Source organism: Radiomyces spectabilis (genome assembly GCF_025331425.1).
Source record: "Radiomyces spectabilis strain NRRL 2753 chromosome Unknown BYT42scaffold_4, whole genome shotgun sequence".
In the NCBI taxonomy this organism is placed as follows: Eukaryota; Fungi; Mucoromycota; class Mucoromycetes; order Mucorales; family Radiomycetaceae; genus Radiomyces; species Radiomyces spectabilis.
This window is the reverse complement of record NW_026251929.1, coordinates 1,311,475-1,332,581: the sequence shown is the minus strand read 5'-3', so window position 1 is coordinate 1,332,581 and position 21,107 is coordinate 1,311,475. Positions and strand designations below refer to the sequence as shown.

General features: G+C 41.8%; 5 protein-coding genes and 1 non-coding gene across 6 annotated transcripts; 4 read left to right on the top strand and 2 right to left on the bottom strand.

Moving 5' to 3' along the window:
• Positions 1-1,729: 1,729 nt before the first annotated feature.
• On the top strand, positions 1,730-2,299 carry BYT42DRAFT_544527 (uncharacterized protein; the record flags this gene model as incomplete). Its single annotated transcript, XM_051565764.1, has 2 exons — positions 1,730-1,787; positions 1,824-2,299. The coding sequence occupies 2 exons, from the start codon at positions 1,730-1,732 to the stop codon at positions 2,297-2,299; spliced, it is 534 nt and encodes a 177-aa protein (XP_051425344.1).
• A 619-nt stretch (positions 2,300-2,918) lies between these two features.
• BYT42DRAFT_563209 (uncharacterized protein) lies at positions 2,919-3,347 on the top strand (the record flags this gene model as incomplete). Its single annotated transcript, XM_051567563.1, has 3 exons — positions 2,919-2,944; positions 3,015-3,203; positions 3,246-3,347. Coding segments are annotated over exons 2-3 (157 nt in total), but the record flags the coding sequence as incomplete, so codon positions are not given.
• Positions 3,348-7,160: 3,813 nt separating this feature from the next.
• On the top strand, positions 7,161-10,825 carry BYT42DRAFT_563203 (plasma-membrane proton-efflux P-type ATPase). Its single transcript, XM_051567562.1, has 3 exons — positions 7,161-7,517; positions 7,762-8,191; positions 8,256-10,825. Exons 1-3 carry the CDS (start codon positions 7,360-7,362, stop codon positions 10,548-10,550), a joined length of 2,883 nt encoding a protein of 960 aa, XP_051425342.1. The 5' UTR covers positions 7,161-7,359; the 3' UTR covers positions 10,551-10,825.
• A 190-nt stretch (positions 10,826-11,015) lies between these two features.
• On the bottom strand, positions 11,016-12,857 carry BYT42DRAFT_269212 (uncharacterized protein). Its single transcript, XM_051562794.1, has 2 exons — positions 12,564-12,857; positions 11,016-12,483 (listed from the first exon to the last, which is right to left on the bottom strand). Exon 2 carries the CDS (start codon positions 12,391-12,393, stop codon positions 11,113-11,115), a length of 1,281 nt encoding a protein of 426 aa, XP_051425341.1. The 5' UTR covers positions 12,394-12,483; positions 12,564-12,857; the 3' UTR covers positions 11,016-11,112.
• A 3,008-nt stretch (positions 12,858-15,865) lies between these two features.
• On the top strand, positions 15,866-15,938 carry BYT42DRAFT_t60. The gene has a single exon. It is a non-coding gene; the product is annotated as a tRNA-Thr (tRNA).
• A 1,593-nt stretch (positions 15,939-17,531) lies between these two features.
• Positions 17,532-20,421, bottom strand: BYT42DRAFT_493603 (adaptin N terminal region-domain-containing protein; the record flags this gene model as incomplete). The annotated part of the gene is made up of 9 exons (XM_051564232.1): positions 17,532-18,164; positions 18,224-18,270; positions 18,334-18,643; positions 18,713-18,808; positions 18,885-19,317; positions 19,379-19,710; positions 19,781-19,954; positions 20,059-20,200; positions 20,267-20,421. 9 exons carry the CDS (start codon positions 20,419-20,421, stop codon positions 17,532-17,534), a joined length of 2,322 nt encoding a protein of 773 aa, XP_051425340.1.
• Between the last annotated feature and the right edge of the window lie 686 nt (positions 20,422-21,107).

The window sequence follows — 21,107 nt, the reverse complement described above, 5'->3', positions numbered from 1 at the left end:
CGTCAACTGTCCGCAGCTATAAAAAACAGCAACAGAGTTCGAATTGGAGCGCTCTTGAGAAGTTTACAATAAGCTTGCGAGAGCATCAGCATATTCCACCGTTGGTACTTGCAAATCTTGTCAACTTTGGGCCCATGGCGGACTTGGCTGGACAAAGTTGTCGGCATGCAATCAAAAAATCACCAAAGATGTACTTTCGCGCCTGACAGCCCTTTATTCCGATTGAAAGACGTTCATATATTCGTTTAAATTGTCATAGAACGCAAGGCTATGGTTTCCGAGCGATCCAGCCAATACCCACTACATACACGAACTCTACTTCATCTTGTTGTATCTGTATATGCATATTTCAGTAGTTCCATTGTTTATATAAAATGTTGGAAAGACGTTGGCAAGAAATGAGACTGTGGGCCTTTTTCAAAGATTCTCGAAAAATCGGAGGAAGTGCAGCACTTGACTTCTATTTTTTTTTTCCTTTTTCCTTCACTTCCACATTGAAGCTTGTTATTGTTTTGTGTAATCACATCTTTGTAGACGATCGATGTGCGTGCGGATTAACTAGGTTATTATCGCTGCTCTCACCGAGGATGTAATATCGTTCTTCTCCCCTTCCAAACCGACGCGTAGTACCAATTGGCCTTGAGGATGAAGCTTCAAAGTGAATTCATGCGACTGATACTGTACTACCGACTTTGTCGATCATCCATCCTTGAACTGTTGTCCCGCAGCAAAAAAACAAAAAAAAATATTTCCTTTCAAGTAAATTTTTATATATTAGGATACTGATCGAATTTCCACTCCCACGACATGGAATTATTATTGAGATCTAAATAGGGTTAAGATTACTATGGTACGGTATAGGGTACATTCCAAAAAAACATCTTAACCGAGAGGACTGTTCACTGGTTGTTGCTTTGCCGAATAAGGCTGGAAGTATAGATAAACAGACACATTCTAGTGAAATAGCGAGATTCAACGATCTCAGATCCTTCTTGCACTCTTTTCTTTTCCGATTCTCTCATATACAACAATATCGTCTCATCTAGCTGGAATTAGCGTTGACAATCCAGGTTCCTTTTTTCTCTATTCAAATCTGACGCGTATCTTGGTTAAAAAAGAGACATATACTGTAACGCAACGACCGAACTAAGATCTTGAGACAAAACATTGTAGCAACCTTGCTGTGGGTAGTTATACTATATTTCCCTCTGATTTGCGTCAGATTCTATGTCCTGAAGAGCTCAGCCAAAAAAAAAAAAAGAGCTGCCGCAGATATAAAGTCATTGTTTGGTTTTCAAAGAACCCCTAGATTTTAGTGAAGATCGATCCCATGATTCATCCTTCGTATTCTGGGTGGTTGATTTGGTTGCCGCACGGACTTTCGAGTGATGGCATGGTCATTGAAATGCCATTTACTGTTTCGTTTTTGGAGAAAAATCCAAAGATATATGAAGATGGCGTTCTCACATTTTGGTTCTCATCTCTATCTTTTCCTGCCTTTCTCCTTTTCAGTCTTCTTTTTACCTCAAACCATATTCACATTTGTAACAAACGCTCTACATCAAGTGTAAATAAAAAGGTAGCTCTTGCTTATCAAAGGTATTGTTTTCGTGCACTTGACCGAGGAAACTTTTTGATTATCACAGCTAACTTTTTGTTGTCTCCTTGTCAGTATTATATACCTCTACCTCACTGTTTCTATCGATCTGATTGATGATGGCCACTTACAATGGCCACTTATATTGACAACGTTAAAGCCACAATTGCATTGCGTCGATTCCTTGGGAGTCAAAGACCACTGGAGCTAAATGATCCAATCTGAGATACGTTTACCACCGCTCATTACAACCTGTTGGCCGAACTGATTGAATCGCCTCTTTCACTTGTCGTCAACAATCACCAAGGTGTCTTGTCAAGGGAACACAATACTGAAAATGATCTTCCTCAGTTCTATATTCGGGTGCAAGAATTGGACAGAAACGAACTTTTGGATACATTACCACTATATTCCAAGAACTTTCCATCGGACAAAGATTGGGTTACTGAAGTTATCGGACAACTCGAACAAAAGCCGGGCTCTATCTCCGTATCACTGCTTTACGCTGGCGTTACGACTTCTACAACTGCCCAAAAATGTGCAGAAGCGGACAGGTTACAAAGCAAGAGTGGTGGAACTCGCTTGCTCAACTGGTTCTCACTGACGACTGGAAGACATCCCAGCGTATTCACGATTCAAAAATTCAGGTTGCCGCCTGTCACTGACCGTGAACACTTTTATACCCAAATTGGATATATCTAGGATATATTCATCAAAGCAATTGGACCATGTTCCCTGAACTTGGCCAATGGTGGTTTCGATACAGATTGGGTGCCGAACTCGGCGGGAACCACACGGCTATCTTTGTCCTCTCCAAAATACCTGCTCGAGCCTGATCTTCTATCAGCATGGATTTTATCACCGGGCTACCTCTTACTCAGGGGTCCAAGACGATGTGGGTTGTGGTGAATCTGTTGACAAAGGTGGTGCAGTTTATTTCCTATACTGAATCAATCACTGCTAATGCTTCAATCTGTAGTAAGTGTAATTAAGCATGTTATCCAGTACTTGATCATAAGAATGTAGTCCGTCAATAGACATAGAAAATACTAATGGAATGAGAAATAAAACATATTCCATATGATTACGTATCAAAACGCGTTACTGAAATTCGATGTCAGGTTAGGCCACTTGCTATTGTGGTTACCCTTGTGATAAATGAGAGAATTTAGAGCAAAAGAAACAATGAGAGCCCTTTTGAGACAGGTTGGACATGTTTATTTCGATTAATGTGACATGCCTATTTAACAATTATGTCTTGAGTCGGAATCAATCATTCATTATCAGTGAGCAAATTCTCGGTTATAAGGTGTATTTGTCTTTTTTTTTTTTTGCATTGAACTGAAGGTAAGCTCAAGGCTGTTGATCCTTTAAGAATAGAAATTTGTAATTCTAAATATGATTTCCCTATAATTGATTTATTCAACTGGCCGACCATCGACGGTTCCGGCGCGTGCTCTCCACGTTCGACAAGCGCTGAACAGTACTGCGTAGTCCGTCCTGGCCCACTGGTTGGTTTTTCCGGGAAACGAAGGCCTGTAGATGTTTACAGGCAATCCAGCTGCATTCAACATTTTTTGCTATATAGTCATACTGACTTGCTCTTTTTCTATTTTTCGTCTGGCTGACCACATTTTTTGACTTATGATCTTTTTCCCAATTTGTTTCGTTCAATCTGATTTCTCATTGGTTGCTTCTCCATTTTTTTATTGGTCATTTGAACGCCGATTTTTTTTGTTGACTTCAAAGGGTTGAATAAACTGTAGGCGTAGTTGATTCAAATGCGCGCCAGACAACAGCTCTATCCACTGTCCCATACGCGGGTTTTAATGCCGTTGTATAGTTTGGCATTCAATTGCATGTTGGGATGCATTGTTAACATAAGCATTCTCGACTATATGTCTTGAGAGATACTGTCGAATTTTACTCTCAAGGTTAGCTATCATGGATGATAGGCGAACGAATGGACGGTCAACTAGAAGCTATATTTTGGCAATGATATGGTGATAAAGGGTTTAAGAAAATAAGAAAGCAAAGAAATTGTGGAAAGCTACCGATAGCCACTACTTAAGAGATTACCCAGCTTACCCAATCCATTAAATGCAAAGTGGGTTGGCCTCTTTTTTTTTTATTAGGCGGACGTACTTCAATTTATGCTGTGCTGTAGCTTTTTGTGCTATTACAAAGCGTCAACCTAACTTTACAGCAAATGACGATTATTATTTGGTTTCTAGCTGATTCGGCTAACCTACCATCGGTCGTGTGACAGTTTGGAAATATTATGTGAGATAAGCGGGACGCAGATCAAAATCCAAAAATCCAAAAAAAAATCTCATTTTACGTCCTTAGCCCTTGAGACTTTGGCTATTCTTTCTTGTTTGTAAAAAGCTTTACATAATAATGTGTGCATAATATTTCCCAAAATTAATAATGCCAAATGCAGTGATAATAATCCATTGCTGTTTATTTTGATCAAACAAACCGTTGAGCATAATGTAAGTTTCTTAAACTATACCCGATCCTTTCACGCGAGAGACCATATGTGAAATGACGAATATCAGACATGCGCCGGCTTGCCATCTGCTGTCAACCGGTAGTAACTGGCTACTTCGCATAATCTGGCCAGTATAATAGGACAAGCCTGGTCCATGGACATTATCAAATGTTCCTTTTATGCGGTAAGTGTCAAAGATTCTCAGAATCAGGGGAATCCGCAACTTCCATCGGACTTACCCACGAAGAGTAAAGCCCTGCATCGAGAATATTTCTTGGATCATCTTGTACTTCTTGTTATTCCAACATAGGCTTACCTCCTATTCAAGAGCTCCTAGGTTCTCTATCATAGATTACAATCATAGTATATGGCGACGTAGAAATAAAATGAAAATCATGCATAGACAATGACAAATTTCATACGAGAAGTATTACACATGTCAGGGACAAACATCAATGCGGACAACATGTAGTAATGGAAGAAAAAAGAAGAAGAAATCAATAAGCTATCTTTTGAGTTACGGTTGGGTATGGTGTTGATTCTGGTCGACGAGAATTGGTTGTTTATATTAGAATGGCAACTCAAATCTTCTGATACATCTTGCTAGTTTGTCTCACAACCATCTACAAGAGGTTATTTTGTTGGAATTTGGTTATTGCTGTAAATGAAAAAGTTGGGTATGTATCATCATACTTGACGATATATGCAAAAATTCTTGGATAGCTCGGAGCATCAGGGTTCTAATTTCATCATTCTTACCAATGTTGAGATGGCCTATGGCGAATCACTATCTTGGAGAAGAGTGCAAACTGAGGGATGCGGAAATCTGCAAGCGCCTCGAATTGGGCATGAAGCATGAGCCACGCTAAAGCAAGGATCTATGCAGTTCCCAGAAGCAGTCGGACAAGCTCTGACAAATCAAGTCAAGGCGATTTTTAGATTTAACAGGGGTAACAAAATGAATAGATGTGGCATAACTGATCATAGGGCAGGTATCTTGAGCGTTAATTCCTTACTCATCGCTATGCAAAGCGTCGTCAGCTGCTTGCAATATCTGTATTTGAGTGCCATCGGAAGCAATGACAAATCCGGTCGACCACAAGCACCGCACAAAATGCTGCTATCTATGGCAAGAAAAAAAAAGGACTCATGCAGTTCATAAATAGTTCATATGCAGCTGATGGCAGTAATAACTTAAGGCGTTGCGAAGAATGTCCAAACAACCTACACCTTGTTGTGTCATTTTCGGCTCTCAGCGACAAGACAAGCAATGAGATCAGGGTCTATTATAAGAAGAAATATCTCTTCAAGTCGATCCTCTGAGCGATTTAATCGCAGTTACAACTGAAACACATGAAATTTTTAGGTGGATGACAAGAGAAGTAACTTTTGATCGACTAAAATAATAGTGCCATGGTCATCTCGGTATCTTGACTTTTTTTTTGTTTGTTTTGCAGTGGCTGTTGTCGGTGCGTGCTGAGCTCAAGCAGTAACTATCATCAGATACTATTGTGACGAATTTATCATTTTGCATATCATCACCAGCCGTCTTTCAACCCTGGAACCGAAGTTCATACCAAACATATTAACAACAGATGACTGATCGATTAGTGTTCGATTAAATTACTCTGAATTCCATGTAAAAGTGAGCATACTTGAAGAATAGGATACAGTGTTGTCTAGAACTGGGCGAGTACGCCAAACCAATATACATCATGGCTGAAAGCGTCGATAATTTGTATCGGGTTATGCAGAAGAGAATGGACGTAATGGGATATCAGATTTGGTAACAATTACAGACGATACTGCATGCACCAGTTCTTGGTTGATTGTGTTCGTCTTCTTTTCTTTTTCTTCTTTCGAATGTTAAGAAATTCAAGTTATCATTGAGTGCGAAGAAAAGGGGAGCCTTATCAGTGAAAATCTGTAAAGTAACATGGTTGCGCCATAATCCTGATGAAACACGAGAAGAAAAAATGAAAACATTTATCCAGCGTCCCTTAACTTGGTGGTGAGAACGATTATCCGCCAGCAGTTAAGGTTTTCTTTACTATGGCATTGGCACCATTTCTGGACCATGTCGCTAGGTTGTTTGCATGACCTCCTGAGTATCCCTTATTGGAAATTGATTTTGACAGAAACGTTGGAAATTATGTTGTCGCACCTAACGGCAGGGGAAAACCAAAGCCGATCAAACATGATATACCGCTCAGAGACCGATCCATTTCATCAATAACATTCACCTCGTCATTTACCTTGGAGGTAATCGGTATTATTAACCCATATAAGGTCATAGATAAATCATGTCCACAAGGGGAACGGTAGGAGAAGGTGGCAATAATATCCTTCACAAAAATGGTTCATTATTGATTCTGGGAACCAGGAGAAGAGCGATCAAAGAACAAGAAGAAAGATGGAGGAAAAAGGGAGAACGGAAGTGAAAGTACCGTCTTCTGTGGACAAATCAGGGGATAAGCGGGATTTTATCTTTTTGCACGAAAAAAAAAAAAAAAAGAAAAAACAACAGTGGCAGCATAAGCACTTCAAGATCCATGATGAACAGTTTCACTGCCATCTCTACCTTTTAGCATTAGTTTATATGGAGCATAAAGATCGACGACTCCAGTTTTTCATAACCACCTTGTGCCCGGTGAATTTCCCTTTTCAGAATACTTACCGGTTATCTTGCGCATAATGATGGACTGGATAAGAGTGAAATTTAAAAAAATTATAATAAAAACAGCAACATGTTGTATATTATGATGACAACAATGATATCAAAAAAAACGCATGACCAAGAAATCAATGACCCACCATCTATGAAAATGAAAGTTACCCAACCCGAGAATGACAAATAGATGCAAATATCGATTATGTGGGTCCCAAGCATCTCGCAGCATAAGCATACAGGCTTCCCATTGTAAATTGTATGCGGAAGGGCTTACCGCATTAGGCAATGCCTATTTGTCTTCTCCTGCCCGTGCTGTAGACCCGTCATTGCCATCATCTAAATCTGGATCACTCATTTATATATAAATGAGTTGTTGGGATCTCCTCTAGCACTTTTGATTTTCTTTCCAGTTTTCGTCTTCGAGTCGTTTAACTTCCCTTCATTTCCGTATATCTCTACATTCTCTTTATTTTTTTTTCCTCCTTTTTGCCAAGACTTGATTCATTGTCGAAGCTGCGCTTCTTTGCGTGATCTGCTGGATTCTACTTTTTCTTTCCTTTGATATTCATAGACCCATACCCTACACTTCTCTAGATCATGTCGGAGAAGTATGATGATGTTGAGATGATGGGTGATACCCCTCTCGAAACCAAAACCGCCGGTAATTTGGCTTCGCTTACGGTCGAGGAATTGTACGATAAAGACAAATTCGATCTGTCAACAATGGAACCTGGCGATGTATTCGAGCTACTTCAGTACGTATAGCTCCTCTATTTTCTCTCAGCCTTTTTTTCTCTCTCTTCTTCCAATCTCCTTATTTGCTTAATAATCCACATTCGAAAAAAGAGAAACCCCTTTTTTCACCCAGACAACCCTCAAGAATTCAACTCCCTTTTTTTTTTTTTGCTGGATTATCATAGATAATATGTTTCTGCCCTTATTTAGCCGTTTTTTTTTTATTTGATACTGGACACAGATGAACTGATGATGATGTGGTAGGACAAGTTCAGATGGCTTGACAAGCGAGGAAGCCGCCCGACGTATCGAGAAATTCGGTCCAAATAAATTGGAACAGAAAGAGATCAATCCTATCTTACAGTTCTTGGGATTCATGTGGAACCCGTTGTCATGGGTCATGGAAGCCGCTGCCATTGTTTCTATTGCTCTTGCTAATGGCGAAGGACGACCTCCGGATTACCCCGATTTTATCGGTATCGTTCTACTGTTACTGGCCAATTCCATCATCGGTTTTATGGAGGAACGTCAAGCAGGAAATGCTGTCAAAGCTTTAATGGAGTCCTTGGCTCCTGAATGCAAAGTGAAACGAAATGGAGAATGGTCAACTATGGAAGCCGCCAATCTTGTCCCTGGCGATATCATTAGTATTAAGCTTGGTGATGTTGTCCCCGCCGACGGTCGTCTGATTACGGTAAGCCCCACTAATAAAGATCCATTTTGGCGGCCTAATTTATTAACTGATGGGGTTTCCATAGGCTCACGGTCAAGTATCTATTGATCAAGCTGCCCTCACGGGCGAGTCCTTGCCGGTGGGCAAAGAAGCCGGCGATGAAATTTTCTCTGGATCTACCGTCAAGCAAGGAGAAGCTGAAGCTATTGTCATTGGTACCGGTCTCAATACGTTCTTTGGTCGCGCCGCAAAGCTTGTTGGCGAAGCCAACGATGATGTTGGCCATCTGCAGACCATCCTTGCCAAAATTGGAAATTTCTGCCTCTGCTCGATTGGTATCTTTATCCTCATTGAGATCATTGTCATGTATGCCGCCTTCCGATACTCGTATCGCCGAGGTATCGACAATTTGCTGGTATTACTCATTGGTGGTATCCCAATTGCTATGCCTACGGTGCTTTCTGTTACCTTGGCGATCGGTGCTAAGCAGTTAGCCGAGCATAAAGCTATTGTCACCCGCATTACTGCTATTGAAGAAATGGCGGCCGTTACGATTCTGTGCTCAGACAAGACAGGAACGTTGACTCTGAACAAGCTCATCGTTGATAAACCTACTATCAAGACATACGCTGAATTCTCCGGTGACGAAGTGATTCAGCTTTCCGCCTTCGCCTCCCGTACCGAGAATCAAGATGCTATCGATTTCTGTATCGTCAACTCATTACCTGATCCAAAGCTGGCGCGCGAAGGAATTACAGAACTGGAATTCAAGCCATTTAATCCCGTGGTCAAGCGAACAGAAATCACTTACCAGCGACAATCCGATGGTCAAGTGCTTCGCGTAAGCAAGGGCATGTCGCACACGATTCTCGATTTATGTACAAGGGATAAATCGGAAGATCAGATCAAAGCTCTCAATGAAGACGTGGATGAATTCGCCCGTCGTGGTCTCCGTGCGTTGGCTGTAGCCGTTGATGAAGTACCAAGTGGCAATGCCGAAGATGAAGGCAAAGGGTTCCGTCTCATTGGCCTATTACCGATTTATGATCCTCCTCGATCTGATACCAAGGAAACCATCGATCGGGCTATTGCACTTGGCGTTCAAGTGAAAATGATTACTGGTGATCAGTTGGCTATTGCCAAAGAAACCGGTCGTCGTCTCGGTATGGGTGATAATATGTTTTTGTCAAAGACGCTCAAGGATGGGCCCCCTGCAGGCTCTGGTTATACCGATGTTGATGAACTCGTTCTCCAGTCCGATGGTTTTGCCGGTGTCTATCCCGAACACAAGTACCGAATTGTCGAACGTCTGCAAGCCATGGGCCATATGACTGCCATGACAGGTGATGGTGTGAACGACGCTCCAGCCCTTTCCAAGGCCAATGTTGGTATCGCTGTTGCCGACGCCTCCGATGCTGCAAGATCTGCTGCGGATATTGTCCTTACCGAACCTGGTTTATCTGTCATTATTGAAGCTATCATCGGTTCGCGCCAAATTTTCCAACGCATGCGCAATTACTCAATCTATACTTGCTCCGTTACTATTCGTGTCGTTGTCGGTTTTGCTATCCTATGTTTTGCATTTGAGCACGACTTCCCGCCATTCATGGTCTTGATCCTCGCTATCCTGAACGACGGTACTATCATGACAATTTCTACCGACCGTGTAAAGCCTTCACCTTATCCTGATGCATGGAATTTACGGGAAATCTTCAGTTACGCTATTATCTACGGCCTCTATCTGACCGCTTCCACCGTTGTTTTCTTTGCAATCGCATTCAAAACCCAATTTTTCAGCAGTACCTTTGGCGTGGAACAAAGTTTGGATTCCAATCATCCTATCTACCATTCCATCATATACCTACAAGTATCCACAATTTCACAAGCTCTTATCTTTGTGACTCGTTCTCGCGGTTTCTTCTTTACCGAGCGACCTTCCGTTATGCTGATGTGCGCTTTTATCGTTGCACAGCTGGTGGCTACTTTCCTTGCCGTATATGCTGATTGGTCCTTCACGGCTATTCGCGGCTGCGGCTGGGGCTGGGCGGCTATCGTTTGGGTATGGAACATCATCTGGTTTATCCCATTGGATCTTCTCAAGTTTACAATGCAAGCTGTCTTTGAACCGAAGAATACCCTTCAAGAATCCAAGGTACCTATGGCTGGAAGTCAGAGTCGTCGTGCTTCGGCCATTTCTGGCACTTCGTCTGCTCGTTACTATGCCAACCGTACGCGATCGCTCAAGTCATTGGAACGACCTCAGAATTTTGGCAAAAAATTGCTCGGCAAGAATAAGCGAAGCATGGATGCAAAAGAAATGCGTCGCTTTTCCTCGGTGCAAACCAATCATGCTGCGCAGGTGTTGAATAACAAGGCATAAGCGATATCTATTCCCCTCAATGTCTGTTATATTTGATTTTTTCCCTTCTATCATAAAAAAGCGCCAAACCAAACCAACAGCATAGAAGCTATACTCATCTTTTATTCATTATACTTCGCCTTTTTTTTTTATATATTTCTCACCGCGCTGTATTCGACTAGGTGTTCTTCAATGTCGATTAATGTGAATTAACTTGTTTTTTATACTTGACATTAAAAAAACTGTGATTTTCTTCCCAACCTTTGTAGTCCACTTGATGCCACATTTGCGAGAAACAATGAATATTTTCTTTACAGTATTGATAGATGGTTTATTTGTGATTCATATACAATAACCGAAGAGCAAAAGTCACTTCGTCCAAATGATTGATGGGAACTTTTTGGCTAATGAAAAAAAAAAAAGGCAAAATAAGAAATAAACGAAAAAAAAAGAAACATGAAGCAATGACTATATGACAGTATAACATAGAGATGAAAGTGTGTTAAGACTTTCAGTAATGAAATTAAATGGGATGATGTGAAGAAGTAGGAATGCATATAAAAGAAGGATCGAGATAAGCAAATTATTCAGAGGTTTGAGACAACTGCAGTGTTTGGTAGTGCTGTTCTGACTCTTGCTGTTGTTGCTCTTGTTGTTGCTCATATTGTTCCGTCATATACAAGACTGATCGTAAAATAGCGCATCGCCGCTCAAGCATGTTTAAAAATTCGTGCATTTGCTGGTTGTTCATTCTGCTGAGTAAGCTTTTGAATCGAGAATCATCGACATCATTCAGTTGTTCGTTCGCTTTTTGTATAGATGTAGGAGGTTTTTGAGCTGGTATAACGGAGATGAAAGGAGACATTGGGCTAGACATGGTGGTATTGGCTCGCTTCACGTTGACGGTAAGTTCTTCTTCTTTCTCGGATGACCAACCGCGACGCCGCTTTTGAACTTTTTGCTTGCGCATTGCTGGAGGACGGTCTCGGTGATGTAATTTGGCATATAAACCGCAGGCATTGCATACAGATTCACCACGTTCATTTTTGCGCCATAAAGGTGTATTTGTCTGCAAGCAATTAGCGCACCGCTGTTCGCCTTCAGCCGAAGCGGGGCTAGGTGTTTCAGGAACCGAGACAGCTGGATCAGTGCTGGTAGGGACAATGCTGGTGGTAGGCGAACAAACTAATGCGGAAGGAGCAGCAGAGCCAGCTGCTGGTTCGGGTTTTACGATGGCGATATGTTGTTTGTTTTGGCTTTTTTGACGGATGTGATGGGGTCGGTGGCTTCCATATTGTTTGTAGTAGAGACCGCAGGCGTTACAGAGAGAATGAGCCCGATCGGGTGTGCGACGCCATAGAGGTGTCTTAGTCACGTGGCAGTTAAAACACTCGAGTTGACGTGTGGATCGAGTCATGACCACACTGGAGAGAGCAGACGAATTTTCGGCGCACTCCGACACTGACGGGACAGGATCCATGGTGTTTTTATTGTCTTCTTCATCAAAGGACAAAACGGTTTCGGTAGCGCAGGTATTCTCGGAACTGTGGCTGGAAGGTTGTTGGTCGTCATCAAACTGAACAAATTGCTCAAAACTGGTTTCACACTGCTGCGAGTAAAGACTGGCCAGGGATTGTAGTACGGAGGGCGGAAAATGGTGCAGAACATTGGGATCAAGGAATAATGGGGAGCACGTTTGACTTTCGTCCAAAGAATCGGTAGAAGAACTCGGCGAAGGAAAATTGCTGAATTGCTGGCTTTCTGACACAGGTGAAGGAAGATGGGTTTGCTGCATCAAATGAGAAAAATGGTTTTTACCAAACAAGTTTTCAGAAGATTCTAATAGATAGTTGGATTCTGTCATAACAAATTATTCTTTTTTTTTAAAAAAGGACGAAGAACAAGAAAAGAAAAAGAGTCGAGAAAACTGAAGAGTTGAATTTTATACTTCTTTCTGCTCCGAAAAAAAAAGTCAGTTTTGGATCGTATAAGGATAGTCAATATATTTATATAGCCGTATTTATATGACCTTACTTTTGTATCCGGCACGATACAATTTACTTTGCCAATATAAACTCTGTCGTGTGATGTTCACTACCACCACAACACTCAAGGGCAAGGGAAAAAAAAAATCAAATGAATTTGAATTCACACTCACATATTTTCAATGCTTTTGCATAAATATGATAACCATTAGCCTCTTTTTCCGACGTTGTATGAAATTTTTCACAAGCTCCATATGCTCGCAGAGAAGCATTGAAGCACGGAAACCAAGTCGGTTCCGTATTGTACAACATATTATTTCTCACCTATGCCCGTCAACGAATTCTGTCGTAAAAGGTTTGTTTTTAATTTAGAAGTTCTATCCAAGGTATGGTTAGCTATTCCTAGTTTATGGGTATCTCTGAAAAAGAAAAAAAAGTCGACTCAATTGGCAGAGCATAAGGATGTATACATTATGAGTGATAAGCTGTGATTGGATACAGAAACATGCAGCGGGCGTTTAATAGGCCTATCCGTAAGACGGCTGCCGCTGGCTGGTCCCAAAACCCTCCAGCAGAGTTTGAATGTTTGTTATCCATCCAATGAAACGCCTGTTTTACATCCGCACCTGGTCGGCGTTTTGCCTCCTTACCACTATCGTTGAGCACTTGATTGGCACATCACCGCGTGAGTAACAGCTTCTTTCCGCTTTCTACAGCGTACAAACTACTAAAAGAGGAAGAAATGGTAAAATAAATTTATATACAAAAACGTTCTGCTGTGTATCAGAGCTGGGAATCCATGGCGATCCGAGTTTTTTAAGAGTATGGTCAACTGCAGCTCCGTATGATTGGTCAATTGTCCAACATCCATGAGCACAAACGATTGCGCCATCCAGCGCGATGGCAAACAAATCGATAACCTTTCCACTTTTTTTTATTCACCATTTGGGTTTGTTCTGCGTTGCTGAGGATTGAAGCACAAATATCTCATTGTATTGGCTACCTCGATTTTCAACACGCACAAGGTGTCGTTGGTGGCCTTTAAGCTTTGGGGATCCGACTTTTTTTGATTTGTGGCATGTGAATTGACAGAATCCAGCGCTGTATTTTCGGCTCTTTTTCCTTTTTCCCCTTCACTTCTGGATAGTAAAAAACCATATCAGCCGATAAGATAAAATTCATATCATCTGCCGCTATTCAGGATTTAGACTTCTGTAACACAACAGATGATAACACTAGACCTGGGTTCTACTTGAACAGGAACCGGTTACGAGACTGAATCACGTTACGCTCAACCTTGCTCGGTCACTTTCCTTTCTGCTCTGCCTCCCCCTATTTTCTCAGGTGCCATTTTATAATAGTAATAAAACAGTCTAGATAAGTGCAATATATCACATTTTATGCCGATTCTTTGCGATCCGTAACCACGTACCAGACCATTGTTAATCTGCAAATTGAATACTGGAATACCCACGCCATATGAGGTCATTTCACTGTAGTACCATTTAAAACCTTGATGTCTGCATATTTTAACTTCCAGCTTGTGTTCTCCTTCCACACCACGTTGCGTCTTGACTCTAGTATTACAAGTCCGAAAGAATCATTTCTTGAAGTGTTCGTGACAGACAGCGAAGTATAAATTACGGTACTTTTTTCACTTTGATCAATCGCTGTCAGACATGCTAGCACAGACCAAATATTTCTGTCGTAGTATATAATTAGCCTTGGGGCATTCTGAAACGGATAATTTGCCTAGCGTATTAGCAAATTAATTGGCTTTTTGTGCATCATATTCAACAATGAAATCATGATTTTCGTCACTAAAGAGAGCTTCTTGCGACTGACATGCTGTAACAAGAATAGACCTTTTGTTGAAATATGCTCTCAGTAGAGCTATCATGGGTTGTCTCCCATAGCCATGAATTTTTTGCAATATTCCGCCAATAGGGCTTCTGTTCAAATCTGTAACCTCACCGGAAGACAGGGCTAGCTTTTAGTGCTGTGTTTCCAATAAAAAAAAAACCCCACCGTATCGAACTGTAATCAATAGAATGCAGGTTATTTCAGCGAAATCGCTTTTAAGGACGGCAAAACTAATGGCTGACGTCCCTCTGTTATTTAGAGCAGAATAAAGCCTGAATATACAAGCAAGTAATTCAAGTTCATTTAATTCCCCTACGTCGCTATGCTATGTGGATTGAAATGATCAATTCCCGCAATCAAATGTTATGCTCGTTCCTCTTATTCAGACCGCATAATTAAGCTAAAAATTAGAACGAAGGAAACGCAGACATGCGGAATGATAACATTGTGATATTCTTCGGTCGAAGCAAACGAAACCGTTTCAAGATTGTCCAAAATTACCGTTATTTAGAACGACAGAGACAATGAAATGTTTTCCATCGATAAGTCGTCGTGCACGGAAGAGCCCCGAGGCTCAATAACATACAAAAAGCAGCGAGTCAAGGCGTCTCGAGGTGTTAAGACATGCACATCTGTAGACCAAGTCTAGAAAGCGGCATTCAACGGCGAAAAAAAGGAACTAAAGTGGATTGCTGCCTTGGCGGAGCCAGAAGCGGCATGAATATTATCTTTGGCACAAGGATCGCCCCCCACCTTTTTTTTTTTTTTGCGAGGTCAATGATGCCTGCGGAGAAAACAGTGGAAGATCGTTTTTTACGATGCATATTCATAATCATCGAATTCGGGTGAGACCATGGGAGACACAGTGACTGAGGAACGCTTGGCTGTAGTTTGAGTTTCGATGGCTAGAAATACAAATGAAGACGCGGGTAACAAATAAACTGCGTTAATGGTGTTAAGGGATAAAAATAGGACATTGGACATTGACATAAATTGTTAAGTCAAGGTAACGAAGACCACATCGAAATATTCATACTCATGCTTCTATTTTTTGTAGACTTGCTCGTCCACAAGTGAGTTCCCTTGTTTAACTCTCGAAGCCATGGTTACCGTCTGCAACTTACAACTCTTGGACCGGTTGCACTATGCTTACTTGCATTCATTCGTGCTGCGTGGATAGTGAAAGCAAACAGCGTTTGATCCATTCACATTCTTCCAGCCCGAGCTTGGACGCTCCGGGCCGAATCACTCACGACTTTTTTCCGACATATCCCGGAAAAGCCAGGGTAGTTGTAATTCAAGGCTAAATAAAGCTTTCCAAGGTTGACAAAAAGGAACCACCTTCCTAAGCATCGGTGAAGACTGGATGCAGTATTTTCATTGATTGATCGAAGAATAAAACCATGGATGCATCCATCTCTGAAGGCTAAATTTTTACCCGCTCTTTTCTCTATAACATGCTTTGAAAAGCCACATTTTCACCAAAAAGCCTTCTTGGCTCAGTTGGCAGAGCGTCTGCCTAGTAAGCAGAAGGTCGCCAGTTCGATTCTGGCAGAAGGCATTCTTTTTTGAAGTTTCCTCTTTTTTAAAAAATCCTCTGCTGGAGGGGTTTTTTTTTTTTGAGGTTTGTTGATCACATTGCAATTATGTTCTAGGTTCACAGTATTCGCATAGTTATATACAATTGGGGACTATTCTTTTTTAGCAACATTGAAAATGATGATGAAGGATTACAGTAGAATTACGAGTAAAATTTTTTTTTTTTTTTTTTTTTTTTTTGCTGACGGGTATATTAAAGTAAAGTAAAAGGTTTTATGTTGAAAAGGGTGTATGAACACGCGGCCGTCTCAGACTATTACTCGCCTTGCATCGATGAGAAAATTGTTCTAAAGAAACTACGTAGGATAAGAAAGGAAGGTGCGAGAGCTTGGAGTAGCTAATAGTAGAATTGTAGGTTTTAACAGGCACACTCCAGGCAAGTTGGCTCTGCAGTCGATACAACTTTTAGGATACTATGGAAAACCATATCAAAAGCGGTTTCATATAGAAGTCAAGTGGTACTAAAAGTCAAGAAAAGAACGTTATTAACTGCTTGCCAGAATAATTGGACATGCCATATAAAACAGTGTACGGAAATTCCGAAGCTTGTATATGACTTGGTAGACTTACTGATTTGCGCAGACACAGGAAATGCAGGAGAAAGAGAACAACGGTAAAAGCGGAAGAGTCAACTGCACACTGTATTGTATTGGCTCTGCAAGAGAGATATTTTCATAACTAGGCATCCTGGTGAAGGAGAACTTTGAAGTATCAAGAATAGCAGTACTGGAACCAAATAATAGAATCAGATTTCTGTAATAAATAAATAGAAAGAGGTAAGATGAAGATTCCTAGACGACAAAGACATTGTGTTAGTTGAAATGGTTGCACTGCATGGGTGGTCGATGGAGGTTGTAGAAACAGCATAGGCGTCGAAGCGTCATATATCAACGGTATAGAAGGTCACAGGTGGATGTTTTAAGGAAACAACCTGGCAGGCCTGAGGTGTCCATTTTTCGGCCAGGAATATCTAAACAACGGATAAATCTTTCAGTCATTTACAGGAATACAATAACTACGGACTGGGCAGAAAGCTCAGTGAAAAAATCAGTTAACATAAGAGCCCAAGAAAAAGCGTGCACAGACGCAGACAAACGACGAACAGAATTGTTTGCCCATCTCGGGCTCACTGCAAGCAAGCATACATTTCATACAACGCCATAGTCGAGTAAATGGCATACTATGTCAGTGGATCACTATAGCAAATTGCTGAACTGATCGTATGAACTATGTAGACGATGAATATTATCAGCGTTTCATCACAGTGGTCATAAATTCTAGTAATCGATACTGCTGTTATATTGTGTTTAGTGACATTAAAATGAGGGGTGTATTTTCCACAGATAAATTGTGTATCAAGTTCGTTGATCTGTATGTTTCAGCGCATCGCTTTTCTTTAACTGTTCTTGATTAAAATGCACCTTCTGGGAAAGGTCCATATTCCGCAATATCGTCAATTTTTTGTTGTGAGTCTGAGAGAACATAGGAGATACGGAGTCGAAGTTTTACAGTGGTCTAACAGATCAACACTCATGTGTCAGTAATGGGGTTCAAGCTAACCAAAAACCGTCTCACAGAACACACTCACGTTTTGTGGATTATTGATGCGCATCATCTGCTTTTCTGTCGTATTACGTCGTACGGTATTGCTGCTGGCGGCGTTCATTTGCAGTTTCTGACTTTTGGGTACTGCGGCTTGGAATTGTAAATTGGATATATCAGTCTGGCTATCACATGCAAAGAGTACTTGAATATTCAAAATCGCCGGGTTATTGCGGTCTCGAGAGGGTACTAGATGGATCGAAAAGCCATGCTTTGAATAGGCGCTGTAACCTGGCAAACTGGCTGCGGATGGTGTAGGTTGTGTTGGTGAAGATTTTTCTAGAGAAGCGAACACGTCTAAGCTAGGGCTGGCGGCTGCAGACATGGAGTTATTCTGAGGCGATTCTTGGGCCGAGCCAAGTAAATCTAAAAGAGAGCCGCCACCCATTGTAGAGGGAGCAGCAGGCGCGGGATCAGGCTGCGTCGAAGAAATCGAGGAAGAGCCGAAAATATCGGCCAAGAGATCCATATTCTGCGGTTGCTGTGAGGTAGACGCGCTACTTTGCGGCAACTGTGGCGAAGTACTTGCTGCGTCCTCGGTCACACCAGCCGAAGCAGTACCGACACCCATAAGATCCAACAACAGCTGAAATCGTGTGTAAGTAAAACTATCACCGAAAAAGATGTCCACCCTATTCAACTTACATCTTGATCGGAAGGTCCAGTAGTGACAGGAGATTGCCCGGGTTCTGCTGTGGATCACTCACGCCATCAGTCATTCAATAGCTTTCCACGTCATATTAGGAGTTACTTACCGGCATGACTGCTGTCTTTTGTTTGAATGATGGTGCGTGGTTCGGGCACGGGCATGCGTTCAAGAACGGCAGGACGGATGGTATCGAATTTGAATAGATTGGTGTATTCCACAGAACGTTGCTGAATCTCAACTTCCATGCTGGTCATATATTTGTGTAGTAGAGTCTTCACGCGATCTTGCACCATGGAATCATTCAAGCGTGAAGTCAATTTCATCAAGGCCGTCAATACATATTCTCGGGTCACCTGCGTAGCATAAGGGCCGATAATAATGGATTCCAAAAGGTTCACCACCGACTCATCCGATACCTGCAAGGGAAAACCGTGTCTTTCAGTTTCCTCAAATTTCACGCATCCGTCAGTTTTAGGAATACATACATCCAACATCACACCATCTTCTTCAAAAGCACCACCGCCAATGAGAACATCGCCGTACTCGCCAATGACCCAAACACCAGCCAAAACAAGGCCATCCTATACGACATGCATTTATCAGAACGAGTTGCGATCATTAAAGAAACTTTTTGTAAAAAAACGTTGAACAGTTTACCTGTGAAATATCGTTTTTCAAACCTGCATAAAGTTTCTGGGCGGTGTATTGCTGAAAGTCGGAAGACTGGGCCAAAAGACGAATGAAGCCAGCTAAAACTTCTTCGCGCACATAATTGCCTGCGAGTTTGAGTACACGTAACATGGTGTCGATATGCCATCGCTTATTAGGAGCAAATCGATCAGCAGCTAAAGCCAACTTGGTTGTCATGCTCTGCTTGAATTCAGCATCGGCAATTTCCAGGAAAGCGAGTAACTCTCTGGTGAGAACACGGACATTGCCCTCATTAATGAGAGCAAAGCTCAGCTCGAGTGCACGTCGTCGGATCGAGATATCTCCATCTCTCAAACAGTCTAGAATGGTATTGCGATGGCGTTGAACTGCTTGTGTTTCGATACCCACGGTTTTGTTAAGTGTCTCCAACGCTACGTATCTGTTTTTCCGCAAGGTCCGATGAGCGATCTGCTGCTGCAAGGCGATCATGCTATGCTTACCGAATATTGTTATCACGATTGCTCAGGAACTTGCCGAGAATATTCACAGCAAGCACACGCAAACCAGCTTCGCTCTTGATATTCATGATGGTCACCACAGTTTCGTACAAGATAGCATTGCCGACGTTTTTTGCGCTTTCAGTGTTGGTGGCTACCTGAGCCAGGATGTCATTCAATGCATCATCAACTTCGGGTTCGTTTTTCGCGAGAATACGTAGAAGACGAAGAATTTTCACTTGCAAAAATGGATCCGTGACACCGGTAACATCATGCTCGGGAGAATAGCCTGCTGTAACCAAATTCTTCAAATGGCGCACTAAGAGAGGAATGGCCTGCGATCACCCCATCAATAATGAGAACCCGTTCTCTCTTCCTTTGCACGCGCTTAAAAATCATACTTACCTTCCGGAATACAGGCACAATCTGGGGATTTTGTTGGCACATCTCGGAGATGAGTGTGATACCCGAAATAAGCACACCATGGCTGCGATCATTTAGCAACCCTTTGGCTTTGGGAATGAAATTCTCATACAGTTCGGGCACTCGGCGAATAATACGCAAAGCACAAATGGCAACCTGAGACATCGTATAAGAAAATCAGTACATCGAGTTAAAAGAAGTGCAGCAATCGAAAAAGCGAGCGGCGACTCTGAGGATGGACAGGGTGGGTGATGATTTACCTTTTTGCGTATATATGTATTGGAGCTTCCAAGGAGCTTCTCCACTTCGGAGCACAAATCTCGCGCCATCTCCGAAGATGAAATGTTACCTAATGTACAGAGTGCCAATCCTACGATATACATATTGCTGTGATTCAGGTCACTGTAGAAAATGGGTGATAAGTCAAAACATGTGTGTGCGGACTGAGGAGATGACCACCATTCTTACTTTTTCAAACTGTTGGTGACCAATGTCAAGATTTCGGTTTTTTCGTCGATGAGTAACATAATGCCAAGATAACCCAAGCGTTTGTCTGCATATTTAGGGCTGGCAACCAGTTTCAAGCATTCCATTTGACCGAAGTGAGCGGGATAACCGAGCATATGAATGTAAAGCAGTTTGGCAACATTGGTATGACGCGTGTCACTGTTTTCGTTTTTGAAAGCTGTTCTGATGTTGGCGCTCTCCTTTTGAATAACGGCTCTCTCCTCGGCTGCAGTTTTGCAAGCTCGAACGGCTTTGATGAGATCTTTATAGAAATGGTTGAATTAACTGTTTCGATACTGGCGCCATCGTGAGCAAGGCTTAGTTATTGTCGACTTACCCTTCAACCGGTACAGTGGCAGTTTCGCAAGAACCTGCTTGGTAATGCTGTTAATGCTGTCCATCACGTTATGCACTGAGTGTGAGAACTAGATGGAAAACAGGAAATAGAAATCCCAACGAGATTAGGTTTCGTCTATCTTTTTTCTTGCCACACAGGACTGGCGGTCAAGGAAAAATTGGGTTGGGTTGGAAAACCGGCACCAAAAAAAAAAGAGAAAAACCTGACGTCACCCCACAGAAAAATTTCTTGTCGGCGGAAGATTCCTCTATGATCAGGGCATAATCCAGGTGTCGACCGAGCAATATATTCATATCTAAAAGTGAGTAAAGTAGACATCATACTTCTTTGTGATAATCGAAGCAGTACATAAAACTGTTTATTTACTTTGTGCAAGATTAATGAAATAAAATAAAATATGCTTAGGCAGATTGTTCTTTTTCATTTTTTTCCCGAGAAAGACTC

Bases quoted from the DNA above. Each gene is read 5' to 3' on its own strand.
- BYT42DRAFT_563203 (XM_051567562.1), top strand. From the start codon at position 7,360: ATGTCGGAGAAGTATGATGATGTTGAGATGATGGGTGATACCCCTCTC. The intron at 7,518-7,761 runs GTACGTATAGCT...ATGATGTGGTAG, and splicing joins GATGTATTCGAGCTACTTCA to GACAAGTTCAGATGGCTTGA. The intron at 8,192-8,255 runs GTAAGCCCCACT...GGGTTTCCATAG, and splicing joins CCGACGGTCGTCTGATTACG to GCTCACGGTCAAGTATCTAT.
- BYT42DRAFT_269212 (XM_051562794.1), bottom strand. From the start codon at position 12,393: ATGACAGAATCCAACTATCTATTAGAATCTTCTGAAAACTTGTTTGGT.